Here is a 25,538-nt window from a genome sequence, read left to right as displayed (position 1 = left end):
ATATCCTCTAAAGTTTGAGGGTGCAGAAAAGGAAAATAAACTGTCAGAGGGTCTGGTTAACGCTTAAATGTGTATGATGCCACTTGTTAGTGCATGGGAACACTACTGACCAATTCACATCTAGTTTAGCACCTGGATAATATTCTATAGTGAGGAATCTGCGTTAGAAAGTTTCCACTTGAAAGAGCATTATCGAAGATATATGTAACGTGATCTCTCCTCAGACTGCTGACATTTGTCTGATTAGTTGAAGTACACTTTCCTGGGTTGCGGCATGGAGTTGAACTGTGCATTTAAGTGTTTCAAGAAAATGACTCTTCTGAAAAATAGGTCTTATAATGGCCTTCACCTACATTACCGGTTTGCTTGAAGGGATCAAGAGTACCCTACACGAGTTCTATTTTCAGCTCCTTAAGAGCGGGCAGTGATCAGCATTAAACTGTTTTATTCGATATTGAATTTTACAATGTTTGGTGTCTTGTAGTTATGAGACTTGATGGTGAATGCTTTGACGTTAAAAAAATAATAGGTGTTTCCTTCATCATTAATTGATCTGACTTAGAGCGTCAGTCATCAAGGCAACCAGTGAAATGGGCTTTGTTTCTATCTTTGATAACTTCATATTCATACCTATGTACATAGATGGGAGTGGACTGGCAGCCTTACAAAATGTGTTGTGGTTCATTGTAGTAATTGTTGTGGCAACAATTGATTTGTATTGTTAAAAACCCTGGAAAAGACTGATTATGTACATAATAACAATGTGAATCGGCTATCCGATTAACTTCTGCAGGCTATTTTCTAAAGTCATTGGTTTGCATTAGCCCATCATCTCGTGTGCAGCCCAATTAATTTTCTGCTGATAGGCAATTAAGAACACAACAGTGATCTGCAGGATGCACTGTTTTGTGCTAAATATTCACTTTACTCTTGTTTACAGCCCTAAAAAAGGTGTTGCTCATGCAGTGACAGGAATTTGGTTTGAATGTCCTTTTGTACTTGTCCTTTTGTTCTCTTTCAAAGGCTTCACAGGGTTACTGGAGACTAGCCTCCAATGTCATGACATCTGTTCAGTTAAATGAAGATAAATGCACATTGCTATTAATTTGTGATTTTCGATTCTATATTGTGTGCCCATTCGGTAAAAATGTTTAAGCATTACGCTTCTATTAATTGTTTTAACCTTTTTTTTTTTTATCAGCCTCAACTGCTTCAGCCCAGATATCCAGTTCTTCTGCTCCAGTGCCTACGTCCACAGTCAGCATTTCAACAGCAGCTCCTGCTACCACCTCTGGACAGACTTTACATCAGTCTCACCCACAGACCTTACCTCCCACAGTGACTCATGCAATTCCTCAACCAACTGCGTCCATGCCAGCTTTTCCACCAGTCATGGTGCCTCCATTTCGTGTTCCGCTTCCTGGGATGCCTATTCCACTGCCAGGTAATTTTTCAATATTTTTTTGCATGACCCACTAGTACCATGTTTTATAAATGTAATTTCCTATTATCCTCTAAATGGCATACATACTTGACTCCTGCATGTTCAAGCATAGATATGGACAGTGGAGAGGTCTAGTCTGCATTTCTATACTGTTGTAGCACTGACTCCACGTGGTCTTCCAGGAAATACCAAGTAGCATGCTGTAGTTAGTACTTCTGTATGAATAATTAAAAGCTTACAGTTAATAACAGTACCTAGAAAGTCTGAGTTCCTTCTTGATGAGCCATAACGTGTAGCTTATCTGTTCCACATTTCTTCCATGCCTTCCTTGGGTAGGGCACCCACTTATTTTGAGTTTCTAGCTCAATTGGTGACACCAAAGGGGTGAAGGAAATATTATAAAACCGACCCAATGCCTCTTGATGCCATCCTCCTCGCTGGCTTGTGTGTCTGCCGTTTTAGTTCCCTGCTCTTGCGCAACACATGTCTGCTCTTATAACGTCTCGGTTCTGATGGATACTTTTAATGGCAGATTCTTCACCTTTTCCATTCCCCCTGGCGTCACACTGGATCTGGAAATGGCTAGCAATTAATCCAGTGAGCCTGATTCCCCTCTGAAAGTGATGGTGTGGCTTCGTATATAGGCACCACCCCTACATACTGATGTCCTTTTCCTTTTTTCCATGCTTCTCGACGTGGATCCAGAGCTCCGCTCCTCAACTTTGTTGGCAGATGTCAATTATGGACCCCCTTTATGTCTGTATTTGTCTTTGGATCAAGCATGTTTCCAAGTGGTGTGGCAAATGCTACCTGATGTAGCTTCAGGGAGAGGGTGGTGAAGTTGTACTTTGCTGAACAAAGGGGTCCCGCTTCAAATTGCAGGGCTGTTCCCTCTCCAGGTCTCTGTCCTTGGGTAGGCCTAAGATGATGTCCAATAAAAAAAATCTGTGTACACACAAGAAATCTAGAAGGGAATTCTCCCTCTGTTGCTACTGCTCTATGGAAGATTTGTGCAGTTGGCACTCTATAGGCTGAGCTCTGCATCGGTTGTTCGACTCCAACCCTCATTCCATTGCTGGAGTTGGTGCATTCTGAATTTTCTTGGCCATCCTAGACTCCACAGCAGGTACAGACCTTCAAAGAGGCAATGCGGATGGTTTTCTGGCCAATTTAGGATCTCCATGGAGTGCTTTTGGGTCTCCTGGATTAGTCATGCACCTGATCAGACTTATGCAGCCGGGTCCTGCCCTGGTGCCTACTGACCCAGTTAGACCTTTGTACGACCATCACCTGCAATTAGCTGCTTAGTCTTTCATATTATCTGCTCTAAAATCCCCCATTACATATTATGTATTAGTTTTATATGATTGCAAAATTTGGGATTGCAAAAGAATGTTGGATTTACCTTGGTTTGGAAAATGTTTTAGGTTTGTTTTGTATGATTTGTCCCTTTGCCCATACCTCATCTGGCGCCTTAATCAGCTTTTGCTTGGCCAATGTTTCATTATGAGATTGCTAGAAGACAAAACTATTGGCAGTGCCTCTGTGCCAGTGTCTTTTGCTGCTGAAGGCCTTACTTTAATCCCATTCACAACTTTCAGAATGTTCCACATGACTGATGATGATGAGGAGGAGGTGGACATTTTATTACTCCCTCACTACGCTGATGATGGGCTGGAATTAAACCTCGAAAATAGCACTCCTCCAGAGGTGAAAGTTTGCTTCTTTTGGGCCTACCGCTGAGAAAAGTACCTCTGTTGTAGTATGTTGATCTGCAGAAAGTGGAACTGTAGTAGCCATCTGTGGAAATGTTGCTGCCTGACCCCCTCCGCTCCAGAGCCTGTGCTTCCTTTCATTGAGGAATTGACAGACACTGCCTGCGGCATGGTGGAAGTCTTGTTTAATGGCATTATAAAGTTACTCTATCGCTAGGAACCATTGGCCTGCTTCGGATGACCCAGCCTTCTTGCCTTGTCACCAAACACTTGAAATATTTGTTGTGCAAGCTTCAGCCAACTAAGTCAATCTGAATGCTTAGCCTACTGCTCTCCATGATGGTGGCGAGTTGAAGCACATTGAAGATCTTGGCAAGAGAGTGTTTTCCTCCACCAGTTTGGTATTGTGGTCTTTGAATGTGGTCTGCCTCCTGGTCAGATAAACTCATGCCACCAGGGTGTGGTGAGCCAGCTCATACCTGACATCCCTGAAGGGTTTTGAAATCCTTTAATGCGAATTTCCTACGTAGGACAGGATGCCTCCAAAAACATTTTACGGACAGGGCTGGTCACCACAGACAGTGTAGGTTTGTAATCACTAATGGATGTATGCCATGATTTTCTTTGGGGGCATCCAGGCATCATTCATGGATATACCCTTTGATTGCTCTGGACTTTTTGGTGACCAGGTGAATTCATCTTTGGAGAGATTTAAAGATTGCCACGCTATGGCATGATTCTTGGGTTCACTGTCTCCAGGCTCCTAGTTTCATTAGCAGCAATACAGTATGTTCAGGTCTTAACCCCCTGTTTGTGTGTGGGGGGGGGGGGGGGGTGTATAGGGTTGGGGGAGGCCTTGCTTACTGCCAGGCCTATGTCTGTGGCACCGGCCGAACCTTAAGGGAATTGGGTTGCCTTTCGTCTGGCAGTATTCCTTAAATGTCAGGGTGAACAAGCTCTGCTGGGGCAATCCAGCCGACAGTTGGTGGCATCTGCATCATTAAGTGATTCAAAGTACAGTCGCCCAGTAGGGTATGCCTGAGGTAGATCTTTTTGGCCACTTCCAAGAACGCGTATTGTTGAGCTTTCTGACTTAAAGTTCCCTGGGATCCTCATTTTGTCTACCGTGTGATTTTGGCTTCCTATGTGCATTACAGTCTCTGCTGTTGCTTGCAGGAGTTCTGAAGAAAGTCTCGAGTCCCCAGGCTCAGCTCATGTTATCCCTGGACTGGCAAAAAGAGTGTGGTACTCTGGCCTGCTGAGTCTGAGCCTTTACTCTACGCTCAACCTTCTTCTTCGAGAGGACCATCTCTCCCAACAACATGGCAGGGTTCTACACTTTAACTTCCTTAGCCTATTACATCTCCATGTGTGGAAAGTTTGTGGAACCAGCTGAGTGGGATTCTTTCTTCTAAATCAAGTAGTGGATGTCACCCTAGCTGCTTGCCATCTTCCCACAATGTCCATCTATTCTGGATGTTGGGCAAAACAAATGGCCTGGTGTCCGTACTGTCCGGTCTAACTACTACAGACTACTAACCTTTCTGATATTCTTCTGTTTTTCCCGTCTTTGGGCTGGTGAGGCTTTTGCTGTTTTTATTGATAAAGTTTGTCAGCACCTGTGGCCTGTCTGCATTTTCCAGATCAGCCCTTTTTATGTAAGTCACCAGTTTTGATGTGTTTTTGAAAGGGTTTACGTACGTTTCCTCTAGCTTCTTCCCCACCCCCCCTGCAGTGGGACCTTAGTTTTTTACCTTCATGCGCATGACCATGCACAGCTTCTTTCCATTTTTCCTTCCTTCTATGTGTCTCTCTCTCTCCTTTCCTTGTTTTCTTTCTCTTGTTTGTTCTTTTCTTGCTTTCTCCTTTTGTTTCTTTACTTCTCTCCTGCATTCCTTTCCTTCAACTCTTCCTTTATGTCCTTGTGTCCTCCTTTCTGTCCTCTCCTTCTTGCATTCTATCCTTACTTCCTTCACTTAGCTGTTTCACAATCTTTCCTTTCCTTCTCCACTTTGTCCTTCTTTCCTTCTCTTCTCTGCTTTATTCCTTCTTTCCTCCCTTTCTCTTCATTGCCTTAATCGCATTCATCTTATCTTGTTTACCTCCATCTTTCTTTTCTTGTTCCTTTCTCTTCCGCCTTGTCTTTCTTTCTTTTCTTCCTTTTCTTTCATGGTCTTCTCCATCCCTTTCTTCGTTTATCCTTTTCTTCTTGTTATTCTTTCTTCGCGTCTGTTTTGTAGGTTCCTTCTTTAATTTTGATTTCACTTTCACCTTGTTAACTTTATTTCTCTTCCATCTTGTATTCCTTCTACCCTTCTTTCTCCTTTTTTTGCTCGCTTCTACTCCCTTTATGTATTTTTATGTAGACACTATATCAGGGAGAAGCTCAAGGTGCTTTTCATTTATAAGTAGTAGCTTGCACAATTGAAAAAGGTTGGTGACTCCTAATTTACTTAAAACCTAGAGATCAGGGGAATCCCACGGTACCAAATGGATAGAGATCCTCTGAACCAAGAATGAAGGGATACGGCCTCCCTATGTTACTACTTCTGATCTAAAAGTTTCCCCTTTGGGGTATCCTCATACGTGCAAGGAAACAACGGGCTCACGTGCCGAACCTAAGCACTACTCAGAGATAGGAAAGGAAATCATACTTTTTATATAACCCTCACCCCCTCTAGTAGTGGCATGCTTCATCATCGGGTTCACCCTTGCTCCTAAAGGCCAGGGTGGGCTTGACCTTATTTCAGGTAGCTGTTATGAAGACAATTAAATAGGGGGCATTACTTTAAAGATAAAAATACCTCTTCCACTCCCAAGGTATCCCTTTTGTTATTTGGGTGGATGGGAAAGACTAAAAACTAATTTAGCAGGGGTGTGGAATTCCTATAACACTACTCCCAGGACATATTGTTTCAGGTCCAGGACAAAAAGTTTTCATGTTTATTTTGTCCTTTGCACAAACACTTTGGCAGCCAGTTTACAGTACCACATTACGGATCAAGGAAGGGCATTGTCCGCAGGTAAAGTAATATTTGTGTCCATGTGTTATTGCTATTTGAACTTGTGCTTATGGTTCATTAATACAAAGCCTTTATTAGGGGAAGCGCTCTAAGAGAATTTTTGTAAGCTAGGACTGCACTGCTGATTTTGGTCCCAGTATAAAAATGCGTACATACGTTTGCAAAGTTTACCAATTTGAGGCTACATATAATGCTCCCAGAATGCTCTGATTAGATGTAAATATTTGCAGAAGCTTAAAAGCAAGATTAATGAGTCTTTTGCTTTTAAATAAAACGTTCACAGAAAAATGCAACTAGGAAAAACATTGTGTTTGAGGCATATGAGCTGTAGAGCATATGCTTTAGCATAGATCGCCATCTGGTGTTGGGTCCGGATGTTTGCACTTTGTTTTTCTTTGAAGAAGTCTTTCCAGTCACAAGGTAGGAGATCCTCCTTTTGGTGATAGTGCGCATGGGCATCGACTCCATAACCAGATTGTTTTTTTTCTGCCATCGGGTTCGAATGTGTATTACTGCGCTCCGATTCGGTATCGTTCTCGAACTCTTTCGACGTGCAATCCTCTACCCTCGATGGTATTGTCATCGATCGCAATTCCCCATTCGCGCATCTTTTCGACTGGAAAAAACCTTCGATCTGGAAACTCGAAGCAGGACGTTGGGCCTACCCGTGCCGACCGCGATAGCAGTCGATGGAACAGACTCCATTTAAACTATGTCCTGGGTGTCTTGCTAAGGTTCCCCGCACCAATTTGCATGAGGTCTGCAACCTCTGCTTATCCCCGCAACACAACGAAAAGGAGTGTGACGCGTGTCGATCGTTCTGATCGAAAAAGACAATTTGTAATCGTCTGGCTCGACGCCCCGAGATGCAACACCACAGTGGCTCCGTTCCGGACATCTTCGGCGAAGATTCTGATATCCAAAACCCAGCTGAAGGAGCCGAGGAAGAACAGGTCTCTTTGTCCGAAGCAGACTCCGACATGGAAGAACAGCGCATCACTCCGGGTCAGCGTATCGTGAGTACTAACTCCCCCCATGCCCAGTGAACATAAGACAACTGCTCCGGTACCTCCTTCGCCCTCAGGCTGGCACTGACAAAGTTTCAAACGCTCCGCCCGGCTAAGAAACGTAAAGAAAAGCCTTACGGCTTGGGCTCGAGCCGGCCCCATTGTGGTGCTGAACCAACACCTTCGGCACTGAAACATAAGTCAAAGCATACACTGGCACCGAAGATTATACCTTTGGCATCGAAAACTTTGGAACTGAAGACCCCTGTACCTAAAGGGTCGGAGCCGAAATCCTCCACACCTACAGGTTCGGAACTGAAACTTCCAACACCGAAACAGTCAGAGCCGAAATCGGTAACCCTGAAAGGCTCGGAGCCGAAGCCTACCAAACCCAAAGACTCTCAGCCAAAACCTTCCACAGCAAAAGGGTCAGAGCCGAAACCTTTGGCACCGAAATCCACACATAAAGAAAAGGACACTCCAGCCAAAGAGCCTCGGTCCAATGAACCACAGTTGGATCCTAAACAAAATGGACTTGTCATTAACCGTCAAACGGGACATATTCATGCCACTCTTCCCAAGAAAGAGAAGATTGATCTCAGATGACTCTCCTATACCTCTCAAAGGACATGGGTACTAACCCTTTTGCAGCATGAAACTTTCTGGATACACTATGATGTGCATTTTTCCGCCATCTTGTAGTTAGGTCTGGAATCTTATTTTCTCACTTTTTATTTTTTTTTGTGGATCAGATGGGCGGCGACGTCCCACCATTTGGTGTCCTCCGTGACGTCTGCGCGATTCCTGCGGAAGCTCCCATTTTGGTCGCCATCTTCAGATTCTTTTTTCCGCCGTTGGGTCTGGATCGTTACCATAGAGTTCCAGAGTTTTGAAAGGGGGATCAAGGAAAATTCGAGAAAATCGACGAAGAAGCAAGTTTTCAACTACAACGGACTACAAGTCACGTACCCGGAGCGACAAGGGAGAAGTATTACGACCAAAACCTCGACGTTCGACGGAGGATGTGCTCGCAGGGGGCACCCTGAGCGTGGGGATGGACAAAAACAGTGTTCAAGTTTTGCACCAATTGCCACCACACGTACGCTTAGAAGGATCAGCATCCAGTCTGCAACATCTGACCACAGCAGCGAAGACTGCAATGCCATTTACACCGAAGACACTCAGAGTAAGGGAGCGGCAGACAAGGGCGAACCACAACATGCAGGGCTAGGGGCCACCTCCATCACTCCGAGACTTGGGTCTCTCCAGTGGAGAGCAGGACAACATCGCCGAAGGACCAGAAGAGGTTGTTGAGGTCCATAAGAAGACGTCGAAGGAGGTAAGGGAGTAATCGACCCCTAAACACTCAGGCGACATTCGAAAGGGTGAAGCAAAAGCCCTGAGCGACACTCACAGAAGTGAAGCCAAGTCCTCGAAGGGAGCTCTGCCGTCGAAACACTCGACGAAAGCAACAGCTACCAGGGACAGTCAGCCGAGCGCATCCTTCAAAAAGGACTCTCAATCGGCGAAAGTCCTCGAGAAACAAAGTTCGTCGAAGGTTGCCCTCGAACGACACCTCGACACTGAGAAGAGAAGGCCAGGCTTCGTCGACGGCGCTGAGAAGAGAAGCGCTCCAGCCTTCGACGCCGAACACGCCGCTGAGATGGAGAGGAGGAAAAAGAAGAGGCTTTAGGCCGAAATGGCGAGCATCTTTTAACGGAAAAAGGACTTAGACGATAAGGTGAGCCAGTACACCATCCCGCTGAAACCCGCAGTTGAAGGAGACAACGAGGACGCGGAACCGCCGAAAACCCCCGAACCAGTCGAGAAAATCGGGGACGAAGACTACTATTTCGAGGGAGAAGGCGACGAAGACCTTCAATCCTACCGGTACTCGACACCCTTGGAGGCCCAAGACCAGGATTGGCAAGATCTCGACACAGAATTGCTGGAAGAAGGGGTAGACGCGTACCCTTCGAGGCCCTTGCCACGAGACGACATAGGGGTCTACAACATGGTCGTGCAGAAGGCTGCACTGACTTATGAGGTGAAAATGGAGGAAGAGAAGCCGAAATCATGTTTCCTCCTGGAAACTCTGCTGCCACAACAAACTAAAGACAATTCCTGCCCATGCTCACCAGTGTGCTGGTTCAAGGAAGAGAGGCCTTTGAGAAGCCAGCAACATGCAAGGCTGTGACCCCTAGGACTGAGAAGAAATACAAACATTCACAGGACCCGGCATACTTCCAAGGTTCAGTGCCAGCTGCCTCCATTATTGCAGCAACTGCTAGGAAGAGGGCCAATGTACCCACTAATGCTGGACCACCTCCAGACAAGGAGAGTAGGAGAATGGACCTCACAGGGAGGAAAGTGGAGAGAAATGCGGGCAATCCAATGGCGTATCGCTAACTCCCGACACCCTGATCAACAGGCACGCTTACCAACACTGGGATGAAGTAGGACAGCTCCTAAAACATCTACCAGAACAGTACCAGCAAAGAGCAACTCACCAGGTAGAGGAGGCGAAAAGCGGTACGATTACATGCCTAAAATCGGCATTGGATGCGGCAGAAACATCAAGCAGGCTAATGATGATAGGAGTGACTGAGAGAAGACACGCATGGCTCAGAATTTCGGGATTCAAGCCAGAGGTGCAAAGCAACATCCTAAACACACCTTTTAACGTAGAGCAACTGTTTGGCACGCCAGTCGACGACACGTTGACACTGCTTCAAGTCAACATAACTGCAAGGTCCATGGAGGCGTGGGAATGAGAAGGGGCACACCCATGAGAAGACCGGGTGGTAGGGGAGGCAACGCGCCCTCCATGTCTCACCAGACGTTCCAGCAAGGCTACCAAGGGAACAACCAAAGCCAGCAACAGCAGGGACAGCAGCAGCAGATCTGGCAGTACCAGCCCCGGGGACAGTCCTTTCGAGGGCGCGGAAACCGACGAGGACAAACACGGAGAGGACGACAACAGCCCTCAGCCAAGTGACTCCAGTAAAGAAAATGCCCCCACCCTAGCAACACCTTGGGGTGGGCGGAAGGACAGAAAGGGAAACTCCAGCCAAACGTTCAACGACAAACAGAACCCCGAACACTCAACACCGGTAGGGGGAAGAATAAGACTTAGTCCAGGAATGGAGAAAGGTCACATCTGACAAATGGATACTAAACATCATACAATATGGATACTGTATAGAGTTAGAAAGACAACCTCCGAACAGAAAACCAAGAAACAGGGCACACTCAGCAAAGGAACTCTCGCTCCTGAAGCTAGAAGCACAAGAATTGCTCAGCAAGGACGCAATAGAGGTGGTACCAAGGCAACAAAGGGGTTAACTCAACTTACTTCCTAGTGCCAAAGGTGAACAAGACACTAAGACCTATCCTAGATCTAAGGTTCCTGAACAAATTCATAAGAACACAAAGGTTCAAGATGATTTACCTACAAGAGGTAATACCACAAATACAAGGAGACTTCATGACGACTATAGATTTAAAGGACGCATACTTTCACATCCCACATCAACCACAAACACAAGCGCCTGCTGAGGTTTGTGATCAATCAAAACCACTACCAGTTCACAGTACTGGCATTCGGCCTCAAATCGGCACCAAGGGTGTTTACAAAATGCCTAGCAGCTGTCGCAGCACACCTACGAAGGCAAGGGATACACGTATACCCCTATCTCGACGACTGGCTCGTACAGGCTAGCTTGTACGACCAATGCAGACTTCACATCCAGCAGGTTATACTAACACTGACAAGACTGGGTTTCTTAATCCATTGGGAGAAATCGTCAACAGAACCAGAGCAGATAAAGATATTCTTAGGGGCAGAGATCGACACCATTCAGGCCAAGGTGTTCCCCAGCAGGAAGAGAACATTGGCGATGCTGAAGGAAACATGTAATTACCGCAAGGGGCAAGTTCTGACCGTGAGAACGGCGAGCAAACTGATGGGAATGACGGTGTCATGCATCCACCTAGTCCCAAATATTCGACTACACATGAGACCATTCCAGGAATGGATCCAGCAGCAATGGTTACTGGTCACAGGCCACAGGGAGTTGGGAAGATCTTGTGGTTGTCACGCACGCAGTGCAGAAGGAAATAGCGTGGTGGAAGAAGGAAAACTTATCACAGGGTAAGCCATTCACACAACCTACTCCAACAGTGACCATCACAATGGACGCCTCCCAGCTGGGTTGGGGCGCACACATGAGCAAGCTCAAGGTGAGGGGTCTATGGTCGCTGCAAGATGTGGTCAGACACATCAACTACCTGGAACTAAAGACTGTATTCCTAGCCTTAAAAGCCTTTCAGAAAGAGCTGTACGGGAACAGGATGTTGGTCCAAACAAACAACACAACCACCATGTTCTACATCAACAAACCAGGAGGAACACAATCCGTACCATTATAAGGGCTAGCACAAGAAATTTGGAGATGGGCCATCCCATGGAAAATAGACCTACTATCAATACATCTCCCAGGAAAGGAAAATGTGGCAGCAGACCGGCTCAGCAGACAGACGTCGGCTTCCACGAATGGGAGCTCAACCAGCAGGAAATAGATAAGCTTTTCCAGAAATAGGGTACTCCACAAATGGACCCATTTGCAACACACCAGAATGCAAAATGCCAATACTTCGCATCCAGACAACCGGACCACCGGTCCCAAGGGAATGGGTTATGGATAAGTTGGTCAAAGAGCTTTGCATATGCTTTTCCCCCGATACCACTGATACACAGGGTACTCAGCAAATGCAGAATCAGCAACAGGACGCTGATAGCACCTCAGTGGGCCAGACAGTCCTGGTTCTCACAGATAGTGGAAATGGCACAAGAGCCAGCACACAGGTTCCCAAGGAAAAGGGACCTGTTAACAATGCCAAACGGAAGGGTGCTTCACCCAGAACCAGAGGGTCTCAGCCTAGCAGCATGGCTCCTGAAGACCTAGAATATGCGCACCTAAAACTATCAGCAAGTACTATGGCAGTACTCAGAGGCAAGGAGGATCACCACAAGAAAGTGCTACATAGCAAAATGGAAGAGGTACTCCCAATGGTGCATCAAGGAGAAACTAGAACGGAAGGTCAGAAGGGAATCAACAGTACTACGGTACTTAACGCACCTGTTACAGAGCGGATTAAGCTACACATCCCTGAGGGTGCACTTGGCTGCGGTGGTAGCCTACACAAGAGGAAAACGGGGAAAAGTTTCTTCACCTCTCGTGGTGAAGAGATTCTTGGAAGGGGCCAAGAGAATCGCCCCCCCCCCCCCCCAAAGAGGATGCCTACACCCACATGGAACCTCAACGTAGTGCTAACTCAACTGATGAAGGCACCCTTTGAACCTATTCACAAGGCTACACTGCACATGCTCACGATAAAGATGGCCTTCTTAGTGGCGATCACGTCACTACGAAGAGTAAGTGAGTTGCAAGCGCTCACACTCCAAGAGCCCTACTTACAAATACACAAGGACAGGATTGTAATGAGGACTGACCCACTCTTCATGCCAAAGGTGGTGTCTCGGTTCCATATTAACCAAACAATCCAGATACCAAGTTTTTTTCAAAAACCGACCACAAAAACAGAAAGGGCTCTACACACACTAGATGCCAGAAGGGCTGTAATGCACTATATAGAGCGAACCAAGGAATGCAGGAAAACAAAACAGTTCTTTGTCTCCTTCGCAAGCAGTTTTCTGGGACAACCAGTCACCAAGAAAACCATTGCACGATGGATTGCGCAGACAATTCAACTCTGCCGCAGGCAGGGCAACAGTTACAAGGAGCAGCTCAAGCTTTGGATGAGGACTTCCTCATTGAATCACCTATTCACAAAGGTCCACTCATACTTTACCTATGCTAAAAGGCATGTTAAAGCACACAGATGAACTATTCCAAGACCCAGTTAGAGCAAGAATACCTCGCCTACTTATCCTGCTTACATCAAATGTCAGTTGTCTTTGGACTCTCTTGTAGTCTCCAACGCTCGCAAGAGAGCTAACTCTCAGACCAAAGGTGAGGCACCCCCTCCTGACAAGGAGTCCAAACTCATTGATGCCTCGGGTAAAAGAGTAGCTACACAGGCTGCGAATTATTGGCGTATCGCAAACGCTCAGGCTCTACAAGCACGCTAAGATAGGGCTCATTATGATGAGTTAGAACAACTACTGCAGCACTTACCTGATCAGCACAAAGCAAAGGCTAATGACCTAATCCAGGAAGGCATACTCCTCACTATCACTTCCATTAAATGTGTACTAGATGCAGCAGACACAGCAGCTCGTGCAATAAATGCTACCGTGCTACTGCGCAGACATGCATAACAAAAGGTAAAATCCACCATACATAATCAACCGGACCAGCTGTAGATACCTCGCTTGAAAAAATGAAAAAAAGACACTGAGGTCGCAAAGTCTATGGGGGCTTTACAGTTTCCTACTAACAGGTGTTCCTTTCGCGGCTCCTTTTACAGGGGTGGCTCAAAGACAATGTCCACAGAGAATCCCTCTTACAAAGGGAATAATCAATCCACCTTCCTCAGAGGTTATTTTCTAGGAAATTACAGAGGGAAGAATAATAGGGAAAGAGGCATGGGCAACTCCACCCGCACTTCCCCCCGCAAACAAACTGTGACTTCCCTCTGCTACCCCTGATCATTCCACAGCTGTCGGGGGATGTCTCTCACAATTCCTCTGTCTGGAACTCAATCACTTCAGACAAGTAGGTCCTACAAATTATCCAGTATGGTTACTGCCTGAACCTTAAAAGCACTCCCCCCAACAATTCTTCCAAAACTACGTACAATGTCACCAGAACATCTCACTCTCCTGAAACGAGAGGTTCTCTCTCTCTCTATAGGAGAAACATGCAATAGTTCCATTTCAACATCAAGGGACAGGAGTATACTCCCTGTACTTCCTAATCCCCAAAAAGGATGGCTCTCTTAGGCCTATATTAGACCTCGGACAGCTAAATCTCTACGTTCAATCAGACCATTTCCACATGGTCACACTCGAACAGGTGCTTCCACTATTTTAACAGGGCGACTTTCGATCCCCTCTTTAAAGGACGCCTATTTTCATATTCTCATTCACCGGCTCGCAGAAAATATTTTGGGTTCATGGTGGATGGATAAGAATACCAATTCAAAGTTCTCTCGTTCGGGGTAACTACAGCACCCAGAGTTTTCACCAAGTGTATGTATTCGCAGCTCATTTAAGAAGACAACACATTCACGTCTTCCCTTCCCTTACCTGGACGATTGGCTAATAAAATTCAGACCACAACACAGCTGTATACATCATACTCACAAGACAGTTCAGCTGCTTCACGACTTAGGATTCACTGTCAACCTCACCAATTCTCCCCTGCAGCCATCCAACATGCAACACTACCTAGGAGCCACCATAGACACTTGCAAAGCCCTAGCATACTCCAACCCAGTCAGGATACACAACATGGAAAATCTGATATCCCAATTTCAGCCTCAACACTCATTACCAGCCTGAGTGTTCATGCAATTAATAGGCATGATGGCCACTTGCATTCTCATCATTCCTTATGCAAGACTTCGAATGCGTCCCCTACAGGAATGCTTGACACGTCAATGGAACCAGGCTCAAGGTGAGTTAACAGATCTGGTGTTGGTGGACGGCCGCACCCATCGCTGTCTGCAGTGGTGAAATACACAAAACCTTTCCAAGGGGCAGCCATTAGTCGACCCGGTTCCACAAATAGTGCTAACAGCAGACGCATCGCTCCCTGGTTTTGGAGCTCATCTTTAAAAACCTACTGTTCGAGGCATATGAGCTGCAGAATTCATACTTTTGCATAGATCGCCATCTGGTGTTGAGCTCAGATGCTTGCACCTTGTTGTCTTGGAAGAAGTCTTTTGTAGTCACGAGATAGGTGACTTCTCCCTTGGACGATAGTGCGCATGGGCATCGACTCCATCCTCAGATTGTTTTTTTCCGCCATCAGGTTCGGATGTAACTTCAGCGCTTCGGTTCAGTACCGTCTTTTCCAAACCATTTCGACGCACAAACCATCGCAAACTGGACAGTATTGTTCTCGTTCGCATGCCTTTCGATGTGCTAACTCAAATACTCTGTTCCAGTCGTTGACGCGGGATGCTGGGCCTATCCACGCCAGTCGGGCCTACAGCTATTGGTAAGGACTCCATTCATAAAAATGCCCCCAGTGTGGAGCTAAATTCCCTCACAGCGACCAACACCAGGTCTGCAACCTTTTGTCTCTCGCCCGAGCACAAAGAGAAAAATTGCCAAGCCTGTGCCTCCTTCCGGTCCAAAAAGACGATTCGTTATCACTGGGCTCGACGACACGTTATGGCGCAACAGGCTGCACCGGTGCCAGAAGACCTCTTCAATGAAGGCCCGACGTTCCAGAGGCAGAAGATTTGGAGGATCTCGACATCGTATCCGAAGCAGATGACTCCGACTCAGATGACCATATCACTCCAGGTCAAAGAGTGAGTACAACTGCCCCTGCCCCAACCCCACCTGAAAAAAAGAAGGCTCCAGGCAAGATTTTGCCTGAAGGCCATAGTCTCGACCAAAAGGAAACTTCAGAAGCCCCGGCTCCGAAGACAAAGGGAAAGCCTTCCGGCGACTCTGGATCGAGCAAGCCGCAAGTCAGGGCCTCAAAAACACTATCGGCGCCGAAAGCGGGAACATATCCCGCTGTGTCCAAAAAGGCCTCTGCGCCAAGTACTTCGGCACCGAAAGAACAAAAGGCCTCGGATCTGTGGACACCTCAAACCTTCGGATCCGAAAAAGATTTCGGACTCAACACCGAAGCTGAAGGACCCAAAAACCCCTTCAGAGGCTCCAGAGCAGAAATCTAAACCACGTTCAGAACCGAAAAAATGTGGACCCTACAACAAAAAAAACTATATTAACCATTTGGAGCTACTAGCAATTTTTCTAGCATTAAAAGCCTTTTAACTGCATCTAATAGGCAAAGCTGTCCTAGTTCGTACAGACCACACGACAGCAATGTACTACATACAAAAACAGGGAGGGGGCACTCTACAGCTTTCACAACTAGCTCAAAGCATATGGATGTGGGCTATTCCTCAAATATATCTCCTTGCAGAACACCTCCCAAGAGTAGACAACCAGATTGCAGATCTGCTCAGTTGCCAACGACAACAGATCCACGAATGGGAACTACTTCCTCAAGTTCTCCTCCCATTCTTCCAGATGTGGGGCTACCCAGAAATAGATCTCTTCGCCACCCACCTCGACGCAAAATGCCCATGCTTCGCCTCCAGGTATCCTCTCCCATCGTCCACAGGCAATGCGTTATAGATAAATTGGTCTGGAAAATTTGCTTACGCTTTTCCACCTCGCCCGCTATTTCCATTAGTGGTTCTGAAGCTCAAACAACATTCCCTGACAATAATCCTAGTTGCACCAACATGGGCTCGACTAACCCCAAATTTTTTACCCAAAGTAATCTCTGCCTTCCATATCAACCAGTCTGTTGAGTTACCTGTGTTCACTCAACTCCGTGGCAGAGCGTGCTCTTCACACATTAGATGTCAAAAGAGCCATACTATATTATATTGAGAGAACCCCTTTAGGGAAACAAAACAACTTTTTGTTGCTTTTGCACCACCGCATAAAGGCAATCCCATATCAAAAGCAGGTATTGCACGGTGGATAGTTAATACATTCAAACATGCTACATTAAAGCTAAACGCACATTAACAATTCCCTCTAGAGTGCACTCTACATCCAAACTGGGGGCTTCTATGGCATTCTTAAGGAATATATCATTAGACGACATCTGCAAGGCTGCAACACGGTCTACACCACACACATTCACAAAGCACTATTGTGTAGATGTGTTGGCAAGACAACAAGCTAGTGTGGGCCAGGCTGTTTTATGAACACTATTCCAAACCACTGCAACAGCTACAGGTTAGCCACCGCTTGGGAAATAACTGCTGTATAGTCTATGCTAAAGCATATGATCTACAGCTCATATGCCTCGAACAGAAAATGCTACTTACCACAGTATGCATCTGTTCTTGGCATATAGAGCTTTAGATTCGTATGCGCCCACCCGCCTCCGTGGGAACCTTTATCTGTTGCAGTATTATCTTACTTAGGTACATTATACATGGACATCTCTTTACTACTCCTACTAACTCCATCATCACCCTTATGGGAAAATCAATCTGTGGATGGAGTCGATGCCCATGCGCACTATCACCAAAAGGAGGAGTCACCTACATTGTGACTGGAAAGACTTCTTCGAAGAGAAGAAAAACAGTGCAAACATCCGGACCCAACACCAGATGGCGATCTATGCTAAAGCATATGAATCAACAGCTCTATATGCCCAGAACAGATGCATACTGTGGTAAGTAGCATTTTCCTTGCTAAGCTACTATGACATTTTAGGTACCATTTCTTTGAAGCATCATCCAGTGGTGGCTGGTGGAATTTGAAACTGGTGGGGCGTATGCAGAACGAATCAACGTATGCGAGTGCAGCGTGCGAGTCCGGCAATAAGGGGAGTTCGGGGGGGGGGGGGTCTCCCGCGTGAACACACTTAAAAAAAATTGGCATCTATTTGGTGCAATTTTCAGCACTATTTGTGATAAATGGACTCAAAATTCAGTTTTTCTAGGTATTCATAAAAGAAGACTCATACATTATTTCAGAAAATTTCTGGGTTGCCAAGCAAGTCTGACTTCTGAAGGGGGCTAGGGTACTAAACAAGACTGCGTTGGCTCTACCCTTTCCAATACACTAGTTAGCGATGCAAACAAGTTCAATGGACAAACCTGGGGTCTAGGGAGAGTCCGTCTCCTGAGAAAGAAATTTTAAAAAGATTGCAAATGGTGCATTTTAAAGCAAATGAATGCAGCGATAAAGCAAGGCTTATTAAGCAGTGGGAGCGTATAGTCTTGAAATATTAAACGCATTAAAAACTGCCCTCTATCTTCTTGCATTAATTTGTTCAACAGTTTCTGTGAGGCCATCATGAAGGGTGTGATGGCATGGACAGCAAAAAGATTGTTAAACCAAACATACTGCTTTAAGCGCTTCACAATCATCCCCTTTTTCTAAGCGTTTTATAAATGTACTCAAAATGTGTTTTAATGCATCGTATCGGTCTACTGTAATTTTACAAATGTCTCCTATCTCTCAGAGGCCTTCCATTCATGTCTGCCCCTGATACAGTCAGGGCACACCCATACACGTTTGCATCAGTGTACCATATTACCAACCCAGGCGAATAAAAAATGCACACACCTAGCAAGACTATTTGACGGTTGCCACAGAAAGAGTTAACAATGTATTTCTGAATTTGCAGGGCTCAAGCAAGAAGATAATACTAAAAGGCAGGTGTTCTTATCCGTTCACACATGAATTGGCAGCCACAAATTTGTGAAGAAGCTTTCTTTTCTCAGGGCTCAGTTCAAGATGCACACAGACTCGAGACATTCCATGCAAAAATGTTTCTCTCGAGCACTCCGTGTCAGCGTTTACTGCAATGCCAGCAACCATTCAAATGTACAACAAGCATTTACAATGCAATGGTCTCGGCATTGTTAAAGTTAGAGCTGTTGCCATTGCTCATGACATTATTTTTGTTTATGTTTTTGTTATTAAAACATTTAACCCCTTGCATGCTTCTGACGGAACCACTCCGTCATGAGCCACGGGCGCCGTGTGCTCATGACGGAGTGGTTCCGTCATGCTGCGGCCGTTGGCGGCCCCTCCGCCCACACGGTGCTGTTTCCCCGCCTGTGCGTGCGATCAGCGCAAGTGGGTGGAGTCATGACGGAACCACGCCGTCATGAGCACAGCTTGCCCGTGACTCATGGCGGCGTGGTTCCGTCATGAGCATGGCGGCGCCGCGCTCACCCCAAACCCCCCCCCAACGCTGCGGCGGAATTCGCGCCGCAGCGAAGGGGTTGAAGAAACGGCATTGTTATTTACAATGTCAATGGCTTAATCTCTCTCAAATGCGAGACCTATTGCATTTGCACCCACACACAGAGCCACACACACAAAGCCACCCACACACACAGAGCCACCCACACTGGCGCGGGAGACTAACGATTTCGGGGTTTCAGCAGCCAGGGCTTGGTATTGTGTAATGTGCTAATTCTTCCAGCAATAGTCAGTGGCGATGCAGGGGCTCTAGAAGGGGTGAAAAACCAACAAAGCCCCATTAACAAGCGAATGGTCTTTTAAAGACCTGAGAAGTACTCGGGGTGGCTGTGTGTGTGCCCGGGGTGCCACACACGGTGGGGGTGGGGGGGGGAGGAGGGGGTTGGTGTATGCACTGCCAGCAACCTTCCAGGCCAGTGCACAACACTTGCATCACCCTCTCTCTGCCTGCCATTGCGTTCCATGCTTCTAAAAGGTAAGAAAAAAACGTGCATTTGCGTTTCAAATGTCGACAAGAAGCGAAGCTTCCAATGAGAGAAAGTGAAAGGTCATGTTCTATTGAATGCGGTAATATGCTGAGTGACAGCCAAATGTGGAAACGTGGCGTCCTACCCACCTGGGGTGATCTGGTAACGCTGGGAGCCGCACGCACAGCGTCTGCCGCAGACGCCTCCTCATTCATTCATTCATTGAAGAATGAAGCACGCCCCAAAAACGTGTGCCTCATCGCAGGAACTCCAAAGAATTCTAAAGTCAAACACCCCTTCCGGGTGGCCAAACCCATTCCTCGCAGCTTGGCTGCCATCTAGATAGACAGAGGCGTAGTTGTTATTCGTGCAGCAGGTGCAGTAATACCGGACGCAGGAGTTTAAGGGGCCTACTTCACCCATTAAGTGGCTGTTTTACCAGCATAACGAGGACAGAGACCTGATGTAATGCTTATGTCATCCTTGCTACGGCTCGGGAGGCTGCTGGGTCCAGGCCCTTGGTATTTTCCAGATCTCTCGGTGCCCCCCGCATTTTAGTTTTGTGAGCCCTGTTAGAAAGTGTGCAGGGCGTTGTTTGCTGCGGCCTAGGGCGGGTGCTCGCGGGGACAAAGTATAGTTTCAATTTATAATGACGCGCAGGCGCACTGCAGCTTTGCTTCGTACATTTTGAGCACATTAGTGAAGTCCGTGTTGGTGGAAGCGGTGTGTAAAATTGCAGTTAAACCGAAGCAACTCAGCAAAATGCACTGTAAATGGATGATGGTCGGGGAAAACATGGCGGCCAGCTGGTCTGCGGTTCGCGGGTGAGCATCGGAAATCACAAGCGTTGGTTGATGTGAACGAAAGATGATAATAAGGAGGAAACTCACCAGTACACGGCGAGATATGGGGAAATCCAGGAGCTAAGTGTGGTCACCGGCAGCTGCTGCTTCTTGGGGACGCAGTGATCAGGTTCGGCAATACGGCGGCAGAACAGCCGTGGGCGAGTGCGGCGCAGGAGCTGCACAGGGGGCAACGTGCTGCTACCAGAATTCTCTTCCGGGGCAGAGGAGGGGGAGGCAGGGATGGGGCAATCCACTACGGGGGAGCCTGCAGCTGTGAGCAGGCAGAGATTGGCTCAAGCAACAGGGATAGTGCAGAGTCCCCGATACAACCGCCACGACTGCCAGAGCTACTCCAGGAAGGGGGTCCAGCGACGGATTACACAAGAGGAACAAGCACACCACTGCCTTTCTCCGAGGCGAAGCAGAAATGCCTCGGAGAAAGGCAGCGGCGGTTTCGGATTCGGGGGCGTGTTCGCTTGCCATTGGCTGGAGGAGATAATTAGAAAAGTAGCAAAAAACACGCCCCCGAATCCGAAAAGGACGGGGCCTGTTCGGAGTGACGAACCTCTTCTCCAATGGCTGGCCAGCATTCAAGAGGTCAGCCAATGGAGAAGAGGGGCGGGTTCAAGCCCCTCTTCTCCAAGTCATTATATCTCGCAAGCGCAGCCTTCGCTAGCCGAGACCTAAAAATGAAGGTTCCGTTTATTACGTTACCGCAGGCAAATATAATAATCTGGTATCAATATAGTGCCTTAATCTAAAACACTTTACACAGCATATTTTATATATGATTATTATCCAATTGAAATTGGTACTCATTTTAGCGACTTCAGAAAGATGAAAGACTGAGTCAACCTTACTGACATAAGAACCTATAACCTGTAGATCACATACAGATCTCTGGAGACCACTGCTACCTGTACTACCCACTGCCTCTGCCAGCACTGCCAAATGCTAGGGTGTTAAAAACTTAAAAATGTTGAAAAACGGCACATTGTTTCTTAGACACGTGACAAGCAGTCTGTTATATGGAACAATAAGCAATCCACGTCATAAACCCTTGCTTGGTCGATAACCACTATAACCAATGAATTACCCATGAACGTGGCGTGACAGGGCCATACGTTGCCATGTCGGCCATATGTCAAAGAAAGTTCCCCACAGATAGCTGGAGCGCACAATGGCTTGCCACAACTGCTGCACGCGGCGTAACCCCTTCATCATTCAGTGGCATATACCCTCCCCCAAAACTCCCTCCTTCCCATGAGCTCCCCCTCCACTCCAGGCAGGCAGAGCGTCATTTTCGAAAAACACCTACTGCACATTTAGTGGCGTGGGCTAGACAACATACTCCCATTATTCAAACAAACTCTCCGACTTTGTAACTCCTCTGCTACAGAGAGAAACTTGCTGACTTTGAGACAGTATACATATATTTTACATAATACATGGAGTACGCACACAACTCTGCGGCAGTTGCATTACCCCCAGAACTATCACACTAGACTTAAACTTTGTCACTTGCAGAGCACACACAGATCTCTGCAGCAGGCGCTGTAACTCACGGCTATCTTACTCATATTACAGCCTAGGAATTCCTGACTCATGACTCATTCACCAGGGGCCACGTTAGAAAAAACTTGCACTCGTGCAAAACCCATGGAAATGCATTTGCATCGAATGTTACTGATTTTGCTCAAGGAGCAGGGAGGGGAGACAGCAAGTGCACCAGAGATGCGCACGGTTTGTGCTGTTTATGTTGTAATACATGAACACATGGATTCCATCCCCTTTTCAAATGTGAAATACAAGGCTAATCTTCAGACCCAATGAGTTAATGACGTTTATAGTTTATGCCACAAAAACGGTTAACATCAGTGAAGAAATGGGCCCCAGCTCTGTGTATGTCAACCGCAATACTATCCGATGTTTCATACAAGCTTCAAGCTGTATAAGGCAAGTAATGCTACCCTTCTCCGAAGAGGAGGGACTTGTGTATGTCTCATAAGCAAAGGGCTCTAGCAGACTGTTCTGCAAATTGCCTTGCTGTAGGAAACGCAAAGCAAGTTTAAGCACACATAGCTATGACATTTTTCAGATTTTTCAAATACTCTCCAGTGCACAGTGGTAATAAAATCACACATCAATGACGCATAAAATTAAGTGTGCGAGGGGTTTATGCAAGTTCTCAACATCCACAGTGTAAATGGGCAGCAACTGCCAGCACCGATCGCTGATGGGGGTCATTTAAAGAGTGGTGTTAAAGAAGCGTGCATCAAAAATTGATGGATGCACTGGTCAATCTCTTTTATGCACAGCTTTATGTAGTGTGCAGGGGGTAGGGGTTCTACTTCTACCTAAGGTGGAGCCCACGCCGCCCTTACCATCGCGAGAAAAAACAGAGCGGCGTAATCCACGACAGCCAGAAAAAACACATAACCTTCCACCATGTCGGGGAATCCGATTTTTCTATTTTCTAAAAACAAATCTCTGCTACAGGAGTTCTTTGGAAAATAGGAAAATACTGAAAAGTCTTCCCTTCATAACTCCTGAGCTACGCAGCCCAGTCTGCTCTGGCATTTTTTAACTCCCCTTCCACATCCCCCAATCAGTTCCCAGCTACCTCGGCTCCTAAACGAAAATGGTGAAGAATCGACTCAACTTATTTAGTCATTAATTTGATGGCAATGACAGATGGACAATCTTCATAAAATAGTAATAGACGCACCATACATATTATTACTCCTACCTAAGCATGCAAAGTTGCTCCACTTAGCAACTTTTCAGTAGATTTTACAGCAAGAGACAAAATGTAAAAGCAGTAGGAAACAGTCACGGCCCGTGGGCGGCATGACTGGTAGCTGCGGGGGGGGGGGGGGGGGGAGAGATACAGGGTGGGGGGAGGCGGGAGGGGTTTACAAAATATTACAAAGCTCGCAGGGGGTGGGGTGTCGCGCAGGGTGGGGGGGGGGGGGGAGTTTTAAAATAAAGAAATGATCAGGTCTGCGCCGCCTCGGGTCCGTTGGCGCCAACACTCAGGAACAGCCGCACATCACCGCTGGCAAGTGGCAACACCTCTCAGCCAATCCTGGTGCTGCTGGCAGCGCCAGGATTGACTGAGGGCATGATTACTCTCCGCCCGTATGCCCATTAGGAGACCGAGGTTTGAGCCTTTGCTCAACCCTCGCTCTCCTAATGGGCATGCGCAAGCCAGTGCAAACACAAGTGCGCATGACTGGGCACGGTGCGAAAATTTGCCCTCCGTCCCCTCTCATGCGCACTTGTGCATTGTGCTGCTGCATGCCCCTGGTGACGGTCTGACTGACAATGCATGTCAGTCAACATGACGCCAGATCGCCCACCCCCTTCAGACTCTGAAGGGGGTGGGCGGTCTGACATCATGCTGACTGACATGATTGTCAGTTGCTCTCCCTCAGTGTCTCTGAACTTAAGTAAACTCAGTTTACTTAAGTTCAGAGACGCCGAGGGAGCTGCGGGCGGGGGGGCAACACCCCAATGGACCCACCGTCCCTGGCATCATCTACCAATGCCCAAGAGAACTTTTAATCTTTCTTATTGATCACACTTAGGAGTACAGAGTGGATGGCCAACTCCTTGTCTGGTTCTCGGATGCTAAGTAGTGAAAGGCAATCCAGAAGCGGGCCATAGCCAGGTGGATTGTTTCTTTTGCCTAAAATGGTGCTGTTTCTAAGAATGAGCCTCTGAAAATCTTTGGGATTTTCCTACCAAACTTAAGGCGTCAACTATGACCTTCGCCTGGGGTGTTCCAGTTCCAGAACTCTGACAGGCGTCCACATTTGTGCCCATCAATACCTTCACCAGGTATTACACTCTTGACTTCCCTGTCCTCAAGGAGCGTGTTTTTGTTCCCTCGATCCAGCATATTTCCTGGTCTGAATTATCCTCCATATGCCCATCCACCTTTTGGGAGGTACAAATTTGGTATCCATCAGAAGGTATGGAATCTGTGGTTAGGAGCATCTGTCAGAAGAATAAACTACTTACTTTCGGTGGATACTGTATCTCAACGACAAGCCCTTTTCTATATTGTGTGGAGTGACCTGATAGGTGTTCTGTTACTGTCAGTCTGTGTCTAATGGTGCAGAGTGCTCGGTTGTAAGCAGATTACCGCTGCAGGGTTGGCACCAATCTACGATTCCGCGCCATCCCTTCTAGGGGGCAGCAAAAGGTGTTGCAAATTCTGATGGAACAACCTACTGACGTGGGATTACTTGCTAGAAAACGTTTTCACATTTTCTAGTGCCTTGGGAAATTTTAAAAGCTGAATAATCTGTGGTTAGCGTATCCATCAGAATGAGTGTAACCAGAGTGAAGTAACTTGTTCTGTTGCATGCATGGATTCTCTCCCCACAGTTGATGGTATCCAATGCTGCTTTTTTATGATCCACTCGAAAGAGATTTGGGACGAGTAACTAGGTGGTTGAGACTCCCATTGTGCAGTCTGTGTGGGAAAAGTGAAACAGTCATGATTTACTTGATTTGTGCCCCTGCAGTGAACAGTATTGCTAGAAGCCACTGCATCTTTATGGGATGCACTATCTGTTATAGCCAAATTTGGATATTGGCCTTTTTTATTGTTGACTTTGGAGCACCTTCCCTGCTTTAGAGCATCTGCTGTTAGTCACAGGGATGTAATGATGCATTAGTTATTGTAAATTCTCTTTATTTACTAAACCTTTATTTGCATTAGACTATTTAATAAATGACAACACCCAATGAATGTCTAAAGTACTGGGGTTGGTAATGATAAAATCAACATATTATATTAGTAATATTTTCAAACGTTTGAGTGTCAAATACGGAAAAATAAATGGAGCCCCAAATTGATCTGCTGTGTTCCCCTTTTCCAGTTATTTTGACTGTTTTAAAATGGGTAAAAGGGTGTTTACTAAAGGGGCAGAATTTGCTTAATAAGCAGATGCTATACATGTCTGTTGCTCTAGCTTATGGAGTACAAACCTGTAGGCAGACTTTACAAAGACATTATGAGCTTGTGTTCTTCTGTTTCATGTAGTAGGCTCTGCTAACCCCTTTTTGCTCAA

General features: G+C 46.6%; 1 protein-coding gene across 2 annotated transcripts in view; it reads left to right on the top strand.

Moving 5' to 3' along the window:
• The window catches only part of TCERG1 (transcription elongation regulator 1), a 698,295-nt gene that overhangs the window by 140,235 nt on the left and 532,522 nt on the right, over positions 1 to 25,538 (top strand). For both annotated transcript variants that reach the window (XM_085618107.1, XM_085618106.1), the window contains exon 5: positions 1,202 to 1,444. In XM_085618107.1, the coding sequence (XP_085474233.1) occupies positions 1,202 to 1,444 (243 nt within the window). The remainder of the gene's footprint in view (positions 1 to 1,201; positions 1,445 to 25,538) is intronic.

Source organism: Triturus cristatus, chromosome 7 (genome assembly GCF_964204655.1).
Source record: "Triturus cristatus chromosome 7, aTriCri1.1, whole genome shotgun sequence".
NCBI classification, from domain to species: domain Eukaryota; kingdom Metazoa; phylum Chordata; class Amphibia; order Caudata; family Salamandridae; genus Triturus; species Triturus cristatus.
This window is presented reverse-complemented; position numbering and strand designations above follow the sequence as displayed.